Consider the following 24,150-nt stretch of genomic DNA (forward strand, 5'->3'; position numbering starts at 1 on the left):
CCCCCCGGGGGGGCGGCAGGGATTGTGGCCCCCCCCCCCGGCACCCGTGCAGCAGGTGCTCCATGGTATGGGTGCAGGATGACTTGGCAGGGCGCCGCACACTGTCTGAGAGCTGGGGCAGCTCCATGCATCAGCCAGAGCCTGGCAGCGCTCAGCCCCAGCTCCCAGACAGCTCACAGCATCCTGCCGAGCCATGCTGCACCCGTGCCATGGGGTAGCTGTCAGGGGGGTGCCAGGTAGGGGGGGTGATCCCTGCTGCCCCCTGCTGCCCCGTGTTGTGCAGGGGGCCTCTGCCATGAGCGCCCAGAGGCCCCAATCGCTGCTCCTGCAGCTGGTGAGTACGGAGCTTTTTTCAAGTGCCTGGACTAGGCTGGAGCCAGGCACGGTATGGGGCCAGACAGGGCAGCCATGGGGGCTTCTCCCATGGCTCTCTCCACCCAGGAAGAAGCAGGCATAGCTGGAGGAGCCATGGAAGAACCTGCAGCTGCCCAGCTGTGCCTGCCTCTCCCCAGCTGACCCGAATTGGCACAGAATCTTCCGAAGCAGATTTGGCTGAATTGAGTCAGGACAGTGATCCGAATCTCTGAATTAAATTGCTGTCCTCCGAATCGGCCAAATCCGAATCTAGTACTTCCCTATTTGCACAGGCCTACCAGACATCATTCGTGAAACTAGGTAGGAGTGGACAATAAAGCTTCAAACAAACCTTTCAGGGGGGAGGAGTAGGCATCTGAGATCCAGGGTAGGTAAGTTTTTAGAAGTCCAGAAAACAGGATGCTGCTTTTTGCAATAGAATTGGATGAAGCAGATAAAAGAGGGATTTGAACAATGTGTTCCTACTTGTTGTAATGTTTACAGTGTCCACATAAACTGCAGTTGGTAATTAAGATAGGCATAAGGATTTCAGCAGGGTCAGGGTCAAGGTAACAACAAATTCTAGGAACGTCTTGCAGGTGGTGATGTTAGGGAGATGTAGAGTATATTTGTACTGCCCCGGTACATCAGGCAGAGCCATACTGGAACACACTGTCCATCACACATGGACTGCCTCCTCAGAAATAGATAGCTGCCTTAGTGCAATACTGAGTGGCTATATTTGTAGATGTGCACAGGTAGTACTGCATTAAGGAGGTGACTATATTTATGGTTGGGGAAATAGTGGGCACAGTATTCTCAGCTTGGTGTGGTACCTGGTGTAAACATGCCCTTACATACTGACAGTTGAAAAAATAAAAACAAATTGGGGAGGATGGCCTGGAACTCTAAATTTTAGAGGCCAATATTTTGCAGGTATATAGCCAAAAAAGTTTGAAACCCACCACTCTAAACTGAGTAATCGCTCTGTTTAAATTTCTGCAGACTTCTATATAGTATAGAGGCAAGAGATCAAAAGGTCACAAAGGAATTTGGAAATGTTTAAGTAATTATTAAAATGTCTTTTTTGTGCCATATGAAAAATGTAGGTGAAGAAAAAATGGCTAGTTGGAGATGCAAAATTTGCTTGTCCACTCACAATTGTGAATGGGAAGATGAAATCCTTCCATTTCTTTTGAATTGGAATTTTACTTTAAAAAAACAACAAAAATAAAACTAAACAAAGCAGCCTGGTCTTTTTAATCTTGCAGACTGTTCTAGTGTAGTTAGCCCTGGTTTCAGTAAGTACAGATTGAAAGTAACAAGATTTTGGTCAGTTTCACTGATGCAGCTAAAGACAGCCTAGATCATCTTGAGTCCTGAATCCTAGGTAGTCCTGACATCAAGAATCTTGTCTTTCTCTTTGGTTCTTGAGCAAGATATGTGAAGGAGGAGGAGCAGCAGGCACTGGCATTTTTTGTGTGGGAGAGGGCCCTACATTCAAATTCTAAGCAAGGGACACTTCTCAGGTATCCTAGATTTTTTTGGGAAATAGTCTGTATTTTGGCTAAATTCAATGGCCTGTTTTACTACCTTACCTGCAGGATATGGTAAGCCTTCAGGATGCTTCCTTTTCAGAATCTGGAATACCTCCCTGAATTCTTGAGCCCAACATTTTACTACTGAATAACTGTGTTACTGTGACTACATGTGTGTATGCTGACCTTCTGGTGACTGGTCAACAGAAAAGGAGAGTTTGCTTGAGAGTATATTCCTTCACTAGAAAGATGATCTGAAAACTAAACCTTTGCTCAGCAAAATCCAAGGAAAAACAGCCTGTCCTTTTCTCAACAGTTGAGAATGAGGGATATTCTTTGTCTCCCGGGCATTATTCCAGAACCTTACTGAGGGCTTCCCTTTCTTTAAGTCTTCTCCCCTTTACTCTTTGACTGGATGTATATCAAGAAAATGTTTTAATAGAGGGTAATTGGTTTGCCAGCAAATCAGATTTACAGGAAAGCAAAATTTCGCAAGAACTAAATACTGCTTTGGCTCTGCTTTCTTACTGATCTTATCCACAAGTTGTTGTTATGCAAGAAAATACAGTATCTTTTGTATTCCTGCCCCTTCACCTCAAAAACAGATGGGGCAATTTTTGGGTGCACATTATATGCAAGGAAAAGGGCTCTCCATGGGCCCAGAAATTTGTTGGGGGTAGTGGGGAGCAATGGCAGCAATAATTGTTGCTGGCTCTGGAGCCAAGTGCCAGTTTGGGCCCAGAGCACTGAGTCCAGGACTGCTCAGACTTGACATGTGGCTCCAGAGCCAGCATATGGGAATGCACCTGCTGCATAGCCCTGGCATGGTGGTGTGCTGCATTGGACCCTGCCATGTGGCCACCAGAACCAGAAACCCTAGACCTCGGGTACTTGCCTGTACTCTCAAGTAAGATATTTTTTCCCCTTCTTCCTTTTTGGGGTCTTCCAAAAAGAGGATGTGTATGATTATTCAAGGATGTGTTGCATGCCAGAAAATACAGCAATACTTCAGCTCTCTTGAGGAGGGTGTCAGACAGGTTCTATCTGCTAGTTCTGGCTCATGGAGCCTCTCCAGTGGCCCCTGGGCTACTGGTGGGCCACTGGAAGTTAGAGGGCATGGCCTGCTTGGCATGGCTGTCACCAGTGAGCCTGGTTCACTGCCACCATTCTTAGATTCTCTTCCCTTACCCCACTTGGACCTGCTACTGCTGAACTCCTTGTTTCTACCACAGCTTTCATGCCCCAGGTTGGATCCAGCCTGCAAGAGCACTGCAGTATAGATCTAGCCCAGGGGCGGGCAATTATTTTGGGCAGAGGGCCGTTTGCCCAGTTGTGGCAAACTGTTGAGGGCTGCACGGGTAGCCCTGCCCCTTGACAGGTGCCCCGCCCCCTGGTCACCATCTTGGGACCAATGTCTCAAGCCAGCACTGGTGGGGCCCAGAGCGGGGCACAGGCTCGTGGGGATCTGTGGAGCTGGGCTAGGCTGCACCAGCAGGGAGAAGCGGGGGATCTGGCTTAGCTCCATAGAGCCCCTGCCGGCTGGAACCCTGTACTCCCGCCGCCCTGCTCTGGGCCCTGCTGGTGCTGGCCCTGGGACACTGGTGTGTGCCCCATGCACCTGCTTACTCCCAGTGCCCCCCAGCCCTATAGTACAGGTGGGGGGCAGCGTGCAGACCCAACCCCTTGCTCCCCGGCAGCGAACAAGCTGGTGCTGAGCATGGGGGCAAAGCAGCCCCTCCCTGCCCTGTGGCCAGCGCTTCCTGTTGCAGCCGCTCGCAGCCCACACAGGGCTGTCCTGAGCAGGCACAGGCAGCCCCACACAGGCTGTGAGCAGCTGCAGCGTTGGGCACCGGCCACAGGGTGGGGGAGGGGCCGCTTTTCCCCCCACACAGCACCAGCTTGTAACTCACCCCTGCTGCCAGCTTGGGCCCCGACGGGCGAGCCCAGAGCCAGTGTGGGGCCCAGGCTGGCAGCGGGGACGGGTTACAAGCTGGTGCTGAGCATGGGGAAAAGCAGCCCCTTGCCCGCTCTGTGGCTGGCGCCCTTCACTACAGCCGCTCACAGCCCATGTGGAGCTGCCTGTGTCTGCTCAGGACAGCCCCACGTGGGCTGCAGCAGGGAGCGGTTGCAGCAGGGAGCACCGGCCACAGGGCAGGGGAGGGGCTGCTTTTCCTTGGGCTCAGCTTTTCCCTGGGTTCCTCCCTTGCCCGGGGTCCTCCCCTGCTGTTCCCCTTACCTGAGTTTCCAGTGTCAGTGCAGCCACATGATACAGGGGCTTCTGGCTGGGGAGGTGAGGTTGGACGGGCCCTGCTGTTGTGGGAGCCTGCTGGGCTTCCCCTGTGTTCTCCTGCCCCTGGTTTCTGTCTTTTTTTTTGCAGGAACCAAAGACCGATAAATGTATTAATTTTCTAAATTTTTTAGGCCCCTGCGGGCCGGATAGAATGGCCTTGCAGGCTGGATCTTGCCCACCCCTGATCTAGCCTGTGGCCCCAGCTGAGTTTGACACCCCTGCCTTACATAAACATAGGAAACACCAGACTTGTTCAGTCTGGGTCTGTGCATTTGTGTGCAGTCTTCAGTCTCTTAAGTAGGAAGATTAGTTAGATATTAATTCTGTAATTCAGATGGAGACTGAAATATATGTAATGTTCTTAGACCAGGAGGGGTAACCAGGGCACCCATCTGTGTATCTGTACCTGATAGCCTTAGAAATTAGGGGGTGAAATAGAATCACTCAAGTTCATGCACAGTTGATGTGAAGTTTGTTGTATACGTTATTATATTTAAACCAATTAACCTTCCCTAACAAGGAGCTATAAGAAGTCTGACGGGCTTCATGCTTCTGGATTTTTCTATCTGTTTACTTGGCAAGTGCTTCATTTTGGAAAAAAAAGACTCCCTGTGAATGAAGACCTTGCTCTAAATGTATTTTGAATCTCTATTAATGATGGCATAACAGTACATTGTGTACATATTTTGGGCAACAAGGCTATGTGAAACTGAACTTTAGTTGGAATACATGTTCCAACTAAATGAAATTGTAAAAGCAGATACAGTTCAAAGAAAGAAAATACTTGACTTGAGTTGGAAAAAAAGAATACTTCATATTGAAACTAAATGACTCGGATAACCTTGTACTTCACTGATGTCTTAACATTATTCATAATCATGAGAACACAGTTAAAAAGAACTACATCTGGGAACAAGAATATCCTTGTTCCATAGCGCTCTCTTCTTTTTCTTAGTATGGGGAAGTAGATTTTTGATAATGATTCTTTTTGTAGATATTTTTAGCCAAAGTTTCTTCAATTTACCTGTGAGGGCCCAACTTTAGTCTGTCTTCCTGCATAACCATATTATGAAAACTAGGGGTGCACCAATAAAGATTTTCTTGGCCGATACTGATAGTCGATTTACTAACCAACTATATCAGCCAATGCCGATCAAGTAACCAATATTTAGTAATAATGCAATGCATTTTAAACTACAGACATATAAACCTTTTCTTGTTTGTTTGTTTTACATTTATAACACACATACGAACGCGCTTTAGCTTAAGCGCCCCCACCGCCATTTCTGAGCAGGTGGACACTGATACAGGAGATGGGCGGCACTTTAATTAGAGTGGCTCGAGGAGCTGCTTTAATTAAAGTGCCGTCCCCTCTCTCCCTACCCCGCTCCACTCCCAGAGCACAAGTGCCCATGCTAGTAGCAGCAGGCAGGGCTAGCCTAGCAGTGCCCATGACTGGCTGCATAGAGCCATTCAGCCCCTGCTCTTCTGTGTGATGTCCTTGAACCCCAGCCTGGGGGCAGCTGCCTGAGCCTGCCCAGCAGGGCTGAGGGGGAAGGTGTGAATTTTCTTGGCTGCTGAGGGGTCTCTTGGCTAGGCTCCCTGCTTTCCTCCCTCTGCCCAGGGCAGGACCACAGGACCGTTCCAGGCCTGGAGAAACCGAGTCAGTCCTTTCCCCTGCAGCTGGGCCCCAGGTCCTCAGAGCTCCACTCCAGTGAGGGAAGAGCCCCTTCCCTTTCTGGTGCTGCTGCAGACAGGGGCAGGGCAAGCCAAGCCCCCATGCCTTGGGGCGGGGGGGCGTGGCTGAATGAACCCAGCTGGGCTGAGAGGCTGGGGGAAGGACCCTGCTGCACACAGTGTTGGGGAGCAGCTGCCCCGACCCCTGAGGCATGGCTTCCTGGGTACTGCAGGTTGAGTCATGCTGGGCCAGGCCAGGCAGCTTCACCCACCCCTCCCTGCCCCAGTCATGTCTTTATGACATTCAGTACCTTTTACAGCACTCGCCCCAACCCCAGCCTGCAGTCTGTGCCACACCAGTGCCTGGGACACTGCGGCAGCTGCTCTGCTCCAGCCCAGCCCAGCCTGGCCTGTCAGTGAGTGGATGAGGGTGTATCCAGCGTCACCCTGGCTTGCAGGAGGAAACCCAGGCATCTGGGAGCCCCAGCCCCATGAGCAAGAGGGAATCCAGGTGTCCAGGGCCCTGGCTAGAAGGTATAATTTTTGGAAAACATTATCGGTTACAACGGTCAAAAAAAGCCAATAGCTGATAATTTCATTTCCCTTTTATTGGTGCTGATCCGATAGGCAACCGATATATTGGTGGGCCTCTAATGAAATAATGAAAACTTTTAACTGATCTGCTATAAGTTAAAATTGGATTTTTTTTCCTGATAAAGCCAGATGCAAAATGAATGGGGCTTCCATTTACTTAAATGAAAGTAATATAGAAAATTATAATTATGTACAGTAGGCAATAGGCAAACGGGTATTGATACATAAACTCATAGCTTTCTTGCTGTGTTCTAGTTCATTTGTGTAACAGTCTTTAATAAGTAAGTATGTTTAATGACAGATTTCTTTATAACTTACAAGCAGAACCTTCAAGCAACTTTTTTAGAAATAAGCTTTTAAATTTAAATTTCTCTTAAATTAAGGGTCTGAATCTGTAAAAACGTATGCATACACTTTACACATATCAGTAGTTCTACTAAATTCATGGTACTCTGCGCGTGTATAAAAAGTATATGGACAACTACTTGCTTGAGTGGATGTTAAATATTGAGCGTAACCTTTACATTTAGCATGTGATGAAGCTTCATAAAATTTACAAGGAGCAACTCTAGTGCAAATCCAACTAAATCACTATCCATGTCACTACTTTTCTTTCTGATGTCACAAGCGCATAATCTGTTTTGGGAATAATTTCCTTCTGGGAGTGCAGAGAAAAGGCTCATTATAAATTTGAATCCCTAGACATGAGTTTGTACCATCAGACAGTGTTATAAATACTGATACACTGCATTTGTGTAATATTTTCTCCTTTTATCTATTTTTAAAGAGGGGCTATTATGTGAGAATAAAACATTAAGATGCAGTATAAACTTTTTGATAACATATTTTAATTTAAAATGATTTCATAGCAATTCAGAGGACAAGGTAAAAGAAAATACAGAAGTCTTATTTTTTTTAATAAAGGAAATTAGTTGGGTGGTGGGCATGTAGGATGAAAGTGTTGTGTGAATTAGGTATAAACTAAAAGCAGAAAATAACTTCTAAAAATATGAATAACAAAGGTACTTGCATTTACTTGTCTACCTGATTTTTAATATTTATTACATTTTGTTACTTTGCAGTAGTTTGAGAGTAGTATATATGCCTTTCAGAAAGGTTAATGCTTCCAGTATTTGTCATCCTGATGCACAGAAATATCTAATCTAGATGCGCAGTTAAATTCCTTTGGGCTCCTCAGGAGTTACCAATGGATTAAGAAAACGAAACACACTGATCTGAAAACATTTAAATTGTGAGGCTTTTAAAATGTTATTAATATAACTTAAAGAAAAGAAAAAGCAATTAAAATGTTTGACCACACTTTTTAAATGCATGTTTCCTTTAGAAAAATGCTGCATGGAAACTACTGCTTAGAGAGAAGTTTTCAAAAGGCCTTTGTTTCTTACTGACCTATCTCCTCTTTGATCCAACAGCAGAGGTATAATGCTGAATTTGTTACAAAATGTTCTAGTGGAATCAAATTAATGGTATAAACACAGGATTGTGTCTTTATTGCAGAGTAGTGTTGAAAGTGTTTATTTAAACGTATGCCTAGAATAACCAGGACTGCAATATAACTTGTCTCTTATGTTTTGGTAGTGTTGAAGTGATGTTGTTGTCATGATGGTCCAGGAAATATGTGAGGGGCAAGAATCCTTGCAGGTGATATCTTTTATTGGACCAGCTGCACGATTGGGATAGCTATAGACAAGCTTTTGGGTATCATAGTACCTTTCCTCAGATCTCAAGTGAGTTGAAGGGGTACTGTGATACCTGAAAACTAGAGGTGCAGTGATACATCAGTTCAGTATTGGATTGGCACTGATATAAAGAAAATTGACTATATCAGAAATTGGCCTGAAGTGGCCGATAATTTGGCTGATAAATACCTGTTTGTGCATGCAGCCACAGAGTACTGCATGGGCAGCAAGGAGCACAGCCCAGCAGCATGGAATGCTGCGTGCAGCTGATAAGTTTGTGGTGGAAGAGGAGTGGGGGGGGAAGGGTGTAGATCAAGGCCCCTCTGGACAAGCAGCGGTAGCAGTAGCGAGAGCTGCACCCTCCCCCACTTCCCGCGCTCCCCAGACAAGCTGCGGCTTTGACCTGCACCTGCCCCATTCTGGCTGGGCAGCATCTACCCCAGCCCCACTCCCTCCGTCACTGCAGCCTTGATCTACCCTCCCTCCTCCCCTTTCACCACAACAGACTTATCAGCTGCATGCAGCTGTATTGAAAATTGGATTGGTATCAGCTGATATGCCTCCTTAAAAATTGGCTATCGGTATCAGCCCCCAAAATCTCTGTTGGTGCACCCCTTCTGAAAACTTGTTTGTGTGTGTCCCAACCATGCATTTGCGTCCAATAAAAGATCACCCACAAGTATTCTTGCCTCTTGTAGAAATCTTTTTTCTGAGCAAGTTACCTTCTCCTTGTACCCCACACAAGAAAATACTTCTTTATGGGTTACTGGAATATTATCCTGCTTGTCAGATGATGTGCACAGCCTGATATTCTGAGTTAATATTTAATACTTTTTATTAATAGGTATCTTACTGTAAAACTTGTTGATAATAAATATATATATATATTAGGGTAGTGCGAAGCAGGCTGTATTCGATTTAGATTCAGATTCGGCCAGATTCGGGGCACAGTGATCTGATTCATTGATTTTGATCACTGTCCTGATTTGATTTGGCCCAATCCAAATCTGAAGATTCGATGCTGATTTGGAAAAGCAGTGATTCAGCCATAGACACAGCTTTAAAAGTTTTTTCTACATACCTTGAGGTACCAGGCACAGCTCGTGAATGCTGAGATGGTGGGGCAGATGGAGCATCCCACAGGAGCGTGGGGGTGCCCCCCCACATGCTTGGCGGTGGCCTGGAAGTACTTCCACTCCACTTCTAGGTCTGCCACTGAGCATGCAGGAGACCCCCTCCATACTGCCCTGGCTCGGCGATCGGCCTCAGGGGGGCCCCAAGTGCCCCCCCAGACCCAGGAGGCACCAGTCGTGGTGGGGGTGGTCCTGTGCACTCCACAGACAACCCAGAATTGGACTGTAAGTGCTTCTGGTCCACTTTCGGGTCTGCCGCCGAGTGCACTGGGGACTCCTGTGGGATGCTCCATCCACCCCATCATCTCAGCGTTCATGAGCTGCCTGGTACCTTGAGGTATGTAGAAAAAACATTAAAAGTTGTGTCTATGTCTGAATCATTGAACCTCTCCTAATTGATTCGGAGGGTTCCGATTAGATTTGGAGAGATTAGAGGGTCTCCTGATTCGATTCTGATTCAGAGATTCGGCCGCCTAATTGGGTTGAATCTCCGCCGAATCGAATCGGTGACTGAAGCTTCGCACAACCCTAACATATATGGACCTTAGTCTTTGAATTAAGTGTTAAGGCTACTATATTGTCCTTCCATTTCTTTCTCAAATTGACACTTGAGAACTGCTAAGTATATAATCAGTTGACTGGCTATATAGAAGGCAGGTGACTTGCAGCCATTCACGTGTGCTCTCATCAGGCCTGTGTAGATTTGTACTGTCAGAACCATTCTCTTAATTTCCTTCTGTGTTTCTTCAGCTTGTCAGTTGCCTTCTGATTTTAAAGCAGTTAAAACTGAATGGCAGCTGGGGCCTTTGGGGGTTCTTATAATACAAATAATTAACAAGAAGCTTATTTCTGATTAAAGTAGAACTGTTGTTAATCTCGACAGAGGTAAAAAGGAAAGATCTGTTTGTGGAAAGAAGTCTAATTGGAGAGATTCTCTGGAATATTCTAGGTTTTCTCTGTATGCTTGTTACAGAAAATACATGAGTTTGCAAAAATATCTGTCTTGGCAGCTGGCCAAGTTGATTCAACTCTAACGTCAGTTTTTGTGTATTTTTTCTCTGATGTTGATGAGTTATAATGATGTATCTGCCACTGAAAAGAAGTTGATGGCATTCAGTAGGCAATTTTCTCTAAAGACTGATTTGTATCGTGTAATATGGGCAGCTGTCTTGGATCCTAGTTTATGTCAAAGTTTGCTATCTTTAGGTAGGTATGTGGGGCCAGATGTGCAGGGAAAAAATGGCCTCCTAGCTTTCAAGTGTCTGTGAAGTCATTGTTACAAGCCTTTTGGTGTTGGTAATGCACCTTCCCTTCTAGAAAATAGAACTGCCACCTTGAATTTAATTGTGATTTTAAAACTGAACCTTGTGTAGTCCTAGTCCTGGTTATTTTGTTTTACGCATCTCTTTGCTTACAAACATTATCTTCTCGAGCAAGGGTGTCAGACTAACCTCCTTCCCTGGCCTAGATCTGGACCTTGGGGCTCCTTGGCCAGATTCAACCCAGGGGTGACTCCATTAGTGGTGGTGGCAGCTTCAGGTCCTGCCCAGTGCGTTTGGTGGTGGTGGCGGCAACAAGCTACCACAGCATTCCACATGCTTGAGCTGGAACTGCTGCCACTGACATGTTTCATGCTAGGGCAGTAGCTCTGGGTCCAGCACGGGCCACGCAGCGGCAACAGCTCTGGCTTTGGGTCCAGCACGGGGAGTACAGTGGTAATAGCACTGATTCTGGTCAAGCACAGGGCACACAGTGGTAGTGGGGCTGGTATTCAGGAAGATGGGGCCACAGCAGCAGCAGTGGGTGAAGCATCAGGAGGGAGTACCAGTGTCAGCCTTCATTTGTCCTCCTACCCCTGATTAGCACATCCACCAGGGCTAAAGGGCTCTGGATTTTGTGGTAGGCCACTCTCCACACAACTTCTAGTTGTCTGGTGGTAGCCGGAAGAGATGGTCTCGTTCAAGAGATACTGACTAAGTTTAGAAATGCAGTTGCATATGTTAACTTTCTTGAGGTATAAAAATAGTTTTAGTCACACACATTTTAAAAGTATTGTTATGCCTTTCCCTGCAGAGTATATGATTAGTTTTAAAACCCAGATGTAGATTGTCTGAATTCTTTTTAAATATTTTATCTGTCTTTATATTTCATCTTTGACTATAAGCTGCTGTTTGCCTTCTCTGGGGAGAGCAGCCTATAAATCTAATAAATAAAATATAAACACAACTTTCCTTAGCAACCTCAGAATATTAAAATGCATCAGTTAAAATATTTGCGAACATGCTTTGTGGGGGTTGGGAGGCACCCTTTAATCCAGGCTTTGTTTTCACCCAGATTTAAAGGTATGTTGGAACGTGGCAATGCACTACTTAGCTCATTACAAAACTTTAGTGTAGAGAAGGCACTACATGCTTTAACTGCATGTTAGATATGTTGTGCTAAAGCAGTCTGACCTGTGGATTCTTAACGTGCATCTAAAGATAAAGGCAGAATTGGAACTTCTGGCCAACTGCACTGAAACAATTGCTTGATTTTTAGTTCTGTTTCCATAACTACAATAAACCTTTAACCTGAATTCTACCTGCAGTACAGAAGTCTTATCTAGAAAATAAATTTGTCCAGAAACATGTTTTTTCTTTATATTCAGTTGTACTTCTGGCACCCTCCCCACACCAGGGATTTAAAGAGCTCATTCATTTCTAGTTCTTGAATACGAGTTTTTCTTCCTGCTGCTCTCACATGGCTATCCACATCATTCAACTTTTGTTGTGGTTGCATGTGGGGAATCTCTGCCTTTTGGATGGTCATGAGTCTTGCATGTTTCAGGAGAGCTGACACAAGCAGGGGAACCTTTCTTGTGAATAAATAGCACACAGAGACCAAGATGAAGTCAAGACTGAGGAGTGTAGGCAGTCAGTATTATTCCTCATGATAACACTTTTGACTTTTCAGTTTGTTTTAACTTCTGGTTTTGTTTTTTGTTTTTTTTAAACGTAACTTAACATTAAGTTTGTGAAATCAAGCACTCTGGAGTTAGGAAGTGTCAAACTTAAAAATAACTTGGGCCCTTTTGACAATAATGGATTGATAACAGATAAGAACCGAGTCTAAGATGCATAAGGTAACAGTGTACTACAGTGTTGAAAATATGTCTTACTGTAACAGTTCTGTCTGTTACTGCTAGAGATGCATAGATTAGAAGTCCATGTTTCCAAAATGTTCAGTGCCATAACAAGACCTTCTGATGCCTTACCTACCTTATTTTTACAATGTCTAACACATTTCTAAGTGCACAAGTATTTGAGAGTATGTCAAATAGCCTTAATTCCAATGATCTCTCTCTCCATTGAGAGGTATCTTCACAACAAATACTTACCTGCATAAGACTAAGTAGCTGGAGACAATGTATTTATTCTCAGGGACAGTTGATATCCTTGTCCTCCATTGGACCACTTGGGACAAAAGTAATTCAAGCAGCTGTTAAGTACAAGTAGATTTAGCACAAGCAGTTTTGTTCCTCCTGTGAAATGAAAATCAGAATATGTGTAAAGCAATTTTTTTAAAATTTATATATATGAGAGGTGTGTTTGTGGGTGTGTATCTACCCTAATATAACCTGCATGATTGTTCTTTTGTTTGGTCTCTGTATCTGTATAATAATCTGCACAGAAAGTAGGAGTTCCTAGAAAGCTAATATGTCAACCCTATTTTTAGTTTTACTCCCCATGTGTTGTTCAAGTGTCTTGATAGCTGTCTGGCACATCTTGAGGTTTGACTTGAGTTGTAGTAGATGTTCTGTAATACAGAGAATCTACCATGCGTTCTAGAACGCTAAACCAGGGAGAAATTCTTGGGAAAAAAAATCTATTCAGTTATACAAGTAGGTAATACAGTTACAGGAAATACTCTTATTCAAAAAAAGTAATTTATAGATTATCATATATACTTGATTCTCAGTTTTATTTGATGTTCTTGGAATATTAAAATTGTTCCTAGCAGATGGGCATTTTGATGGTATAACTGAGAACAATCCAGAAAAAGGGGAAATGTGGAGGTTTTAGAGGGCATTCTCTTGTGAGCTATAAAAGTTATATATAGTATGAAAATTAATAGATGGAGAAATGGTGGGGGGGAGGAGAGCCCCATCATGAAGATGTGGAAATTGGCTGACAGCACAATCAAAGCCAGTACCAAAATTAATGTTCATAACCAAAATAATAGTGTTCATTAATAATAACAGTTTTTTTTTTATTTCATTAGTCAAAGGCATGGACTAAGCATAGCACTAAGCATTCTTCTGTTGGAAACCAAGTAGCACTTTTTGTAGCCACTATTGCACTTGTAATAAGTGCTGACAGAATTGGGCCCTTGTGTGTGAAAACAATATTTTGGTACCCTTTTAGTTGTTGTTAGAGCAGTTGTTTTTGAGCATGAGTCATCTCAATCTTCATGTGTTGAATGACTTACAAAATTAATGGTAACTGTTTTGGTAAAAAATATTACCCTTCAGCCTTTAGTGGAAGCACCTAGTATTGCTTTAAGAAGTTGTGTCACCAGAAAATATTTTTGTGTTGGTCAGGCTTGCTGTCTGCACAATAGAATCCAAATGGCTTGCAGAATTATGTTCTACACTCTCGTGCAAAGATGGGGATTTGAGAATTTTCTGAGAGTAAACAGAGCTGCAGCTGTGTAGGACTAGAGGTTTTCCAGCTGTTTGCTGCAGCTTTTGTTCCAAAAGGTACCGCTTTGCCAGTCAGCTGGGCTAGACCACTGATGAGTTCCAGCTGATTGGAGTAGTGATGGCCTTTGCAGTTAAAGCTGTAGCGGCAGCTGGAACATTTCTGTGGTTCTATGCTGCAAAAAGGTGAGTTGCTCATCTTTAATTTGTCAACCTGCCTCAAACTAAGTGGGTTTTGAACTACCCTGATATGAATTATTCAAGTTTTGTGGTAACAATGTACTTCCTCCCCAGAAAGAGAGTTGGAAGGAGATCTTAAGTCTTATTTGGTTGAGAAGGAAAAATAGATATTGCATTATTTTAAGTGGTTGACTATTTTTCACAGGAGAGACTGTTTGTTTTTATGAATTGTATCCTTTCCTAACACTAATTCCTCCCCCTCTCCATTGTTTGGTTTTCAAAATATTTTATTTTGTGGACCAGCAGGAAGGGCTCTGAAGATTGCTGCTGGTCCACAGAAGGTAGAGAATTGCAGTCTTTTTGTAAACTGACAAATTATATTAAGCTATGGGTAATACTGTACTCTTTTTTTCTTGCAGTGTTGCTAGGGTAACCACAGTTAATTCCCGTTGTAGTCTTAGGACGGTAATTTTCAGTGAGAGTGGTGCAGCACTCTGGGATGCTTTGAGATCCTTTCAAGGGTGTCTCAGGGTTCCAAACGGTGTTAGCCCTGTGAGGTGAGCAAACATGAATCTCAGTACTGTTAAAAACATTCTGACCTGTCGTGGTCTTTCTGAGTTCTTTGCAACAGAAAAATTGTTCTGTTTTTCTGTAGTCAAAAAAGCAAATAAAAACGAAGAGCTGGCATTTTTGGAGGGGTTCACCAAGTCTATCCAAGGTCTCAAGTCTATCCTTGAGTCTAAAAAGGTCAAGAACCATTGTCCTAAGATATCTCTTATGTGGGAATCTGCTGGACCTGTGGGTCATTGCAATAAAGTAGTAGTGACCTTTATAATAAAAGCTGTATTAACCCCCTCTTCTTTTCAGATGTATTGCTGAAGTCTGAAAATCCCTGGCATGTTGGGTAGGCCATGGAGCAAGGGTGGGCAATTATTTGGGCCTGAGGGCTACTTTGGGATTTTTAGTGAGCTGTCATAGGCCGGGCCAGCACCCCGCCCCCAACAGCTCACCAGAACTCCATACGTGGCTCTGCTCTTGTCCGGGTGGCTGGGATGGGGTGGAATGGAATTATAGGTAGGCAGGGAGTGGCATCCAGCAGAGCAGGGTTGGGTCCAGGTCTAGGGCTGAGATCGGGATTGTAAGGCAATGACAGTGTGGGGCTGGGGCCTGTGGCAGAGCTGCAATCGGCTCCATGCAGACACCTGCCCATAGAACTGGCACCTATGCTGGGGTTGTAGCATACACTGTTGAGTTTGTGTGCTTCTGGATGAGCAGGAAGGTCCATGTCTTGGAAATGGACAGAAACTAGCATTATATTTTCATGTCTTATTGGAAGTAAATAGTTATTTAATAATCAAGCTTTTATGTGGCGAATCAAATTGTGGATATATACATTTTAAATGCTTTAAAAATGGTCACACTGCAAGGTCATAGATGACTTCTAGGAAATGCAGGGATTATGCTGTAGTATTTCTTGGGTTTTCAAGTCTTATGTACTTTAAGAAATATAAATTGTTCCACGAGCATATCAGTGTCATGAAAAATAATAGGATGGAACCTTAATGTATCCTTCTGTATAATATAATGTTTCTCCAACATACACTGGACTTTTAATGAGGTACACAGTTCGACCTCCTATCTTTATCAGTATAAAGGTCAAGTTCACTTTGGCCTGAATGCGTACTGGTTAATCCAGACCAAAATTTGACTCATATTTCTAAGTTAGGAATAAGCCATAAACCAGGCAACCCAAATTTTCTCTTGTTCTGAGCAATAAGAACTGTCACAGACACTAGTCATAGCCATCTAATTTTTTTAAAGTGGATTTGGTTTTCTACCTGAGCTCTGTTGCAATCTGGGTGGCTATGAAAAATAAAATTCCTGTGGTTAAAAAAAATATAAACAAAAAATTGTACATCAGCTGAGCATAGCTGGAAAAGGCAGGGTAGATTTGCAACTTATAGACTGACCAAAATGTATGCGTGTGTCATGAAAGCTTGTGCTAGCACACCCAGCTTGAAGCTGTTCTTATGGATGTTGACTTTGTGAAAGGATGTGCAGAAGGCAGAGTATGAGGCAGGGATCGGCAACATTTTTGGCCGGAGTGCCAGAATCATCCCAACCTCCACTTATGTCTCGACTTGGTGTGCCAGAGATGGGGAAGCCACGAGGGCCCGATCCTCACTGCTGGCAGTGTCTGCACACGTCTCCAGGGGAGCGGCTGGGTTGAGCTGTTCCTGCCCCCTCTCTCCTATGTGCTGCGAGCTATGTGTGCGCCCATCACCACCATGTAGCCGGTGCCAGGGCTGTTTGCAGCCTCCTGGCTATTTTCCTCAGCCGGCTCAGGCTCTGGGCAGTTGTGGCAGGTGGTTAGAAAGCTGCAAACAGCTGTGCCAAGTTCTGCAGCCCTGGCAATGGTTCTGTGGTGGCAGCAGCTGCACATGTGCCTCTGGGTGGACAGTGGGGGAGGAGCCAGGGTTGTGCTGCCCAGGCCGCTTCCTAGCCATGTGCCCAGAGGTGCGTTCACAGCTGCTGCTGCCACAGAACTAGTGGTGGGACTGCAGAGCCTCATGTAGCCGTTTGCAGCCTCCTGACTGCAGCTGGCCCAGGCTCTGGGCAGCTGCTGGCAGAAGCTGCCTAGAGTCTGGGTTGACTGTGGTGTGCTGAGGAAAATGGCTTTGCATGCTATGCTCTGGCACACATGCTGGGGGTTGCCAATCCCTAGTATTAGAGGAGAAAAATTAGAACACAAAAGACAGTGGAAGGGGAGAGAGACATTCAGTGGCTGACCATATCCCTTTCATTTTGATATACCTCCTACGCAGGAAGCAAGCATGTTGGCTTTTCCACACCAAAATATTTTCCAGTTGGCCAGGTACAACCTTCCCATTTTCTCAGGTGGTACGAAGGCCCTGTAATGCAACTGAATATCTGGTTTGGAGAGTGCATTAATAACAGAGTGAAAAGACCGTGACATGGGTGGTTGGAGTAATAGCAAATGAAGTAGCAGCAGCAGCTGTAATGAGTTCTGCTGCAGGAACAGGTCTTCTGCTGCAAAAAATGACTAACAGGAAGATATCTGGTTTGTTTGGCTTTTTTTCCTTTCATTAGTCAATGGATATAGTTCTAATTACTTGTGGAATGATGGCCTCCCACCAGGGATATTGACTATCTAGATAATAATATTAGTTCTCATAGGTTATGAGATTCTCCATCAAATGATTTGCACTTGCAAGTTTACTGATATAAGAAATATAAATATTTGCTAAAGTTTTTCAGTTTTTTTCTAGGTTTTGCATATGAAACTTCAAATAATTATTTTTCTGATAATGTAGTAGGCTACATAAAGTTTAGTTTATTGTAAGCTGCCTTTTAGATAGGGTGGGATATAAATCTAATAAATGAATAAATGAATGAGTGCATCTGGCATATACAGATGTAAACAACAACCAAATTGTTTATTTCTGAGATAAATCAATAGTATAAGGGACATACTAAATCATCATATTTTCCACTTCATGAAATGAACTTCTTTAAAACTTTCATCTACGCTACTTCTTGAGTAGATATGGATTTTAGTCAACCCCCAATGCTTTGTGTTATTTACTGGCTTTTTTCTACATGCTATGTTGACATGGCATGTAGAATTTGTAGCATTATACTAAAGGGAAATATTTGTAGCATTATAAAAAGAATTTGTAGCATTATACTAAAGGGAAATATTTTGTAGTTATGAAATATTTCAGGCTTTTTTAAATTTACGTTTTATCTTAGGTAACAGTACAGTGTTGTATTTTGGAGAAATCAGTGTTTTTCTTCTTTATCCACTCTCTTTTTTTTTTAAACTTTGCTTGGGGAATCCTAACCAGAAGAACAAAGGGATCATAAATTCCATAATTTAGGATAAACACTGGGAGCCCTATGTCAGTAGATCGTTTAATCCAAATACAAGTAAAAAGGCAAGGAATATGGGTATGTATGTAGGTAGATAAATTAATACCTATATTTTTTAGTTTATTTAAAAGTTTGGCTAGTGTCCATAGCACCCAAAGACCCCAATTGGGGTGGAGTCCTATTTTAACCAGGGGTATACAGACACAGAAGAAACACTCCCTGTCTTGACTATGGCCCGTGGGCTAGATTTGGCTTGCTAACTGATTGTATCTGGCCTGCAGGTGGATGGCCACAGACTCATGGGATCTGGTCTGTGGGACGCTGGTGGCTCTGGCTCCAGCTACTGCATGGTGCTGGGCAGGCGGGGCTGTTTTCGCCCAGCACTGATGTGGTGGCTTCCGCTGTGGACCTGGGCAGATGCCCTGATCCCCACCTGGAGCCTACCTGCAGTGTCTACAGCTGATGCCGGCCTGCCCAGGGCTGCTTCCTGAGCACCAGATAGGTGCTGGTGTAAGCTGCAGACGTGGCTGGCATGTTCTGGGGCAGGGTGGGGATTAGGGCTTGCTGCAGCTATGCGGGGAGGAGAGAGAGAGAAGTGTGGCCCTTGACTCAGGGACTTTTGGTGAGCTGTTAGGGGGCAGGTGTGGGGAAGTGCTGACCCAGTCTGCAATAGTTCACCAGAACTCCCTTTGTGGCCCTTAGGCCGAAATAATTACCCACCCCTGGTCTAGAGGCAGTATACATGTTTTATCCAGTATCTGTTTTATCCTTGAACAGCAAATATAAAATTAGTCAACAGGTAGTGAAGGATTCTGTTTTAAATTTGAAGTAATGAGACAAAAGGGTACCTGGAACATCTTGAATTTTATCAAGTAACCCTTCCCTTCCATAGGTGGTTAATAGCCTTGGTGTTTTAATCAGTCTAGTGTATTCTAGATGTAGCTCTCAACTCTCTTGTTTTGTGTACTAAGTATTTTCCCTTCTTTAGCTATGTGGTTGCCCTCTAATTTTGCTATTATTTGTGTAATTATGATTTTTTTTTCTTGCCAGGAAACACTGCATTACATGATTGTGCGGAATCTGGAAGCTTAGAGATCATGAAGATGCTTCTTAAATACTGTGCAAAAATGGAAAAAGATGGATATGGTATGACTCCTCTCTTGTCAGCCAGTGTTACAGGTCACACAAATATTGTGGACTTTCTGACCCAGCATGTGCAGACCAGCAAGGCTGAACGCATCAATGCTTTGGAACTTCTAGGAGCAACCTTTGTGGACAAAAAGAGAGATCTGCTTGGTGCTCTGAAATACTGGAAAAGAGCTATGGAGATGAGATACAGTGACAGGACTAACATCCTCAGCAAACCTGTGCCACAGACGCTGATAATGGCTTACGATTATGCCAAGGAGGTGAACAGCTCGGAGGAGCTAGAAAATCTTATTGCAGACCCTGATGAGATGAGAATGCAAGCGCTGTTAATTAGAGAACGTATTCTTGGTCCTTCTCACCCAGATACATCTTACTACATTAGGTACCGGGGTGCTGTCTACGCAGACTCTGGTAACTTTAAACGATGCATCAACCTATGGAAGTATGCTTTGGACATGCAGCAGAGCAATTTAGACCCACTGAGCCCTATGACTGCCAGCAGTCTGTTATCCTTTGCTGAACTCTTCTCCTTCATGTTGCAAGACAGAGCAAAAGGTCTGCTGGGCACCACTGTGACATTCGACGATCTTATGGGTATACTGTGTAAAAGTGTCCTCGAAATTGAGCGGGCCATGAAACAAACTCAGAGTCCACCTGACCCCATACAATTGAACAAAGCCCTTTCCATCATCCTGCATTTAATTTGCTTGCTGGAAAAAGTTCCTTGCAGTTCAGAACAGGAGCATTTTAAAAAGCAGACTATTTATAAGTTCCTTAAGCTGCAGCCTAGAGGAAAGAATAACTTCAGCCCACTTCATCTTGCTGTTGACAAGAATACTACATGTGTAGGTCGCTACCCAGTTTGTAAATTCCCCTCTCTGCAAGTTACTGCTATTCTGGTGGAATGTGGTGCTGATGTAAATGTCAGAGACTCTGATAACAACAGCCCCCTACACGTTGCTGCATTGAACAACCATCCAGATATTATGAATCTTCTAATCAAGTCAGGTTCACACTTTGATGCCACAAACTTGCATAAACAGACCGCTAGCGATTTGCTGGATGAGAAGGAAATGGCAAAAAATTTGATCCAGCCTATAAATCATACTACATTACAGTGTCTTTCTGCTCGTGTCATCGTAACTCATAACATATGCTATAAAGGGCACATCCCCGAGAAACTAGAAAACTTTGTTTTGCTCCATAGATGATAATGTGACAGTCCCACGGTACTGTTGTTGAAGCACGAGTTGGTGACATTTAATTGTTGCTTTCTCAAGTACTGTTGTGATACACCAGCGTTTATTTAGCTTGACCCATCATGCTGTCATTGGCTAAAGCATTGTTAGCATCAGATCTGCAGAATTGGTTACCCAGTATTTAATATGAATATGCCATATAATATATTTTGTGGATTATTTAGAAATGTAATGCCATATTTAGACTCTTTAAATTGTCTGCCAAAGGCTTGTCTACTCTGGTTTTATTTGCCTGTTGGGTGTTTGGGACTGAGTTAATAATTTTCACTGGTGTCTTTTTACTATTACTGGTATGTGGATTTTATACAGTTGGAAGGTCATCTTTTTTTGTTTTTGCTTGAGCATTTCTGCTCTAATTCTGTTCTTTTTTTTATGGACTCATTGCTAAATTGTACAAGTTGTATGGACTTGTTAACATTTGCAATTACCATAAGTGCTTTATCTTCTCTATGCACTGGCTTAAACATGACTGTTGTGTGTTAGCATATTTCTATGCAGCAGTTGACCAACTTCAACTCAAACTCCATTTTTTGCAGTTTGTTGGAGCTCTTTTTTGAGAATACTGCCTTCACAGCATGACAACTTTTGGAGCTATGTGTCAGCTCTCCAAGCTGTTTTTGGTTTGACTTTTTTACTCTAGCTGTATCTGAGATTTGCTTTCTCTTAATCCTCTGGAAATGAGTGCTAAATTTGGGAGAAAAATCTTTGTTCTCTTGGTAATCCACTTGAAATTTAAGTCTAAAAGTCATTCTAATGCATCATGCAGTAAGGGGAAGAGTCTTCATCATGTACAACTGACACCTTTCCCTTGCACTAATGTCTTGCTTGTGCTGATTGTGTGACTAGATGTGAAGAGTTTGCTCAAATTTTAACCTCAAATGTAATACACTTTAAAGAGAAATAGATCAAATGTATGCTGTAGTCTGAAATTACAAATCAGCTTCTTTAGCTACAAAGAAACTAAAGCATGTCAGTGGTATGAAGCTTGTCAATCCAGATCTAGACATCATTTAGTATAATTATATTATAGTAAGTGGCTCTCTGCCAAGGTATCAAAAGTTACATAGCAGTGTCCCTTTCTCTTCATTTTAAATACACCTTTATAGATAATTTGCATGCATCTTACATCTCTAGTATTGGTCAGCAGTAATAAAGGAAACACCAGAAGTTGTGTTTGTATACATAGCTCCTAATGAAAGTTACCTATTTTTATAATATTTGCACAACAGCTTAGCTATTGCAGCAGAAAGGGCTCTTTTGACTTGTTAAGACATCCATAAGTGAAGATTTTAAGTGAGAATGAGATTCAGGTAGTCAATAAAATACAGCACTTTACTGTTGATTCAGAGTAAAATTTATTGTGGCATATAAGCCCTGAAAATGTCTTTAAAATAAAAGTATTCTCACAGAAAACAATCTTTGATTGAATAGAATGCAGTTTACCTGCCAGTTCAGTGGTCTTGCATTGTGGGTGGTTTCATTTTGTTTCAGCGATGGGCAGTAAACAGAGTGTACCCAATGGGTTTTTTCTATCTCGAAAAAAATCAGTGGGTTGATCTGGACCCTTTTTGGATTAGGGACCCGCATCAGATGATAGAGCAATTTTAAAAGCCAAATTAATGAGACTTGGGTGACTTAATTGTTTTAGTCTTTTAATTTGATTTTAGAATACTTTTGTCCTTGATATTTGTGATTTGATTTGGTGATGAGCACATCCTTGACAGAGTATAAAAATAGTGCTTGCTGCCTGGCTGTTTCAATGTCTCCTTTCCCTTAGCACATGACATCAAGTGAAGCCAAGTGGTTGGATAGCCTTGACGCATGTGTTGGGATACTTCTTTACAGCCAGCAGACATGTTGGAAGCAATATTGTTTGAGAACTGCATTTTATATAAAACTTTGTACTTACAAAGTATATTGAAACAGCTTTCCACTCTTTGTCCCTTGATGCACATATGTTGTTTGTGTGAAAAACCAAATTATGAGGAATTCCTGTTCAGAATTTCTCTTGCAAAGTTATTAGTAAATTTGCACTAGTGAATTTTTATACAATTGGCTGAATTTCTTTGACTTGTAATGATTAAAATATGTGCCACCCCAGTTGTTGATTGCAAGAACAAGTAATTTGATTTCAGTTCTTTATTTTTAATATTCTTTGTTTTTCCTTACTATTCCTCAAGTAAATTTCATTAAGAATCCACAGCGCGCTGTAGGAATGAACAGTGATTATATTTGAAGCTCCAACGTGGGTCATGGAAAAAGGGTTCTAGAGCATGCCTTGGACTCCAGAATCTGTGCTGCTCTTTAGAGTGAGGAGTTGACGTTTCTTACTTGAATAGAACAATAGATGGTTAAAGCTGGACATTTTTCTCCAAGAGGCTTCTGTTTGAGACTTCAGAAATATAATGTAAAAATAACATTTATGGGAATACTTTGCTGGTGCTATCAAATTTTTTAAAATTAGAAAACATCCCAATGAGTTTTCTAGTTAACCACATGGCTTTCCTTGCTTATAGAGCCAATGAAGATAGTGAAGTCTTTCGTATAATTTTTTTTTATTCTGTTGTCTACTAAATCTACTTACATTTCTTTAAAAAAAAATATTGTACCTCCCATGGAATAACTTACCTATTCTGCGTGGGTCTCCTATATATCTATGACAACACCTCCATCCTAAAACATACTGTTCCAGATTTTGAATTTGTAATGGCATGAGGCTGCCCATTGAACTCTGACTTGTGATCTCATCAAATATTCAGACTTAGGACTTCATAGGGGAAAGACTGGTACATTTAACCCCATTTTACACTTGGTTTTTTACCATCACATTATAATGCCTAATTTTTGCTTCATTGTTAAACTACAGCAGTCTAGACTCCATGGTAGTTATTATATGAGTGATCCCACAGATACGAGTTAGTGGGCTGGTAAATGTAGCTTTGAATATTCACCTCCTGGACTCTTGTTTTTGGTCTTGTTACTCCTTCAGTGTTGGTAAATGTTGCTACAAATTTAACACTATGATAACTGGCAGCTTTGTTAGCTGGAACTTGAATTCTGTGAAAAAGTAATTCAAGAACGTGGACTATTAGGATGGATTCTTTTCTACTTTTTCCCCGTAACTGGTAATTTTCCATTTTCTTATTTTCTATTATATGTTTCTCTAATGGAAAGAGAAACCATTTTACTCTTATTGCTGGAGGTCTCAGTCAAATGCCATAGAGTATCAAGAACAATACACATTTTGAGTTTCATTATATTTTAAAATGGCTGAAAATTTTCCAGCATATTCCTATGAGGATAAGGACACAGATACCCCATAGAGGCATACTTGTGGAGAAATATGAGGTAGATTTTTTTTTTTTTTTTTGAGGCATACTCAAAGATTTTCTGTTGTTCAGCTCTCTTGGAGCTTTCACCAGAGTACTTTCATCCAAGAAAGTGAAAAATAAACAGTGGTAGAAAATGAAACTTTTTTCTCTTCCACCAAATTCTAAAGTTAAGCTAGTATTTTCCTGTCAATGTTATTACCATCCTTATAGCAAGTATTTCATATGTATATGCATCTATGGCCATTCTGACTGCTACACTGCACAAAGTAAAGACATGTAATTATTAAGCATCAATTGGTTATTTTCTCTCTAATAGAAGGATGGATTTTTACATTCACAAACACTTTATTCATTTTAAAAATATAATTTGGA

General features: G+C 42.6%; 1 protein-coding gene across 1 annotated transcript in view; it reads left to right on the forward strand.

Annotated features, from left to right (window-relative positions):
- FEM1C (fem-1 homolog C) overlaps positions 1-22,566 on the forward strand; it is a gene marked incomplete at its 5' end in the record, with an annotated part of 27,735 nt that extends 5,169 nt beyond the window's left edge. Inside the window, one exon of the mRNA XM_006023989.3 lies at positions 19,089-22,566. Coding sequence (XP_006024051.2) covers positions 19,089-20,398 — 1,310 coding nt within the window. The remainder of the gene's footprint in view (positions 1-19,088) is intronic.
- Positions 22,567-24,150: the final 1,584 nt, after the last annotated feature.

This window comes from Alligator sinensis, unplaced genomic scaffold (genome assembly GCF_000455745.1).
Source record: "Alligator sinensis unplaced genomic scaffold, ASM45574v1 scaffold609_2, whole genome shotgun sequence".
NCBI classification, from domain to species: Eukaryota; Metazoa; Chordata; order Crocodylia; family Alligatoridae; genus Alligator; species Alligator sinensis.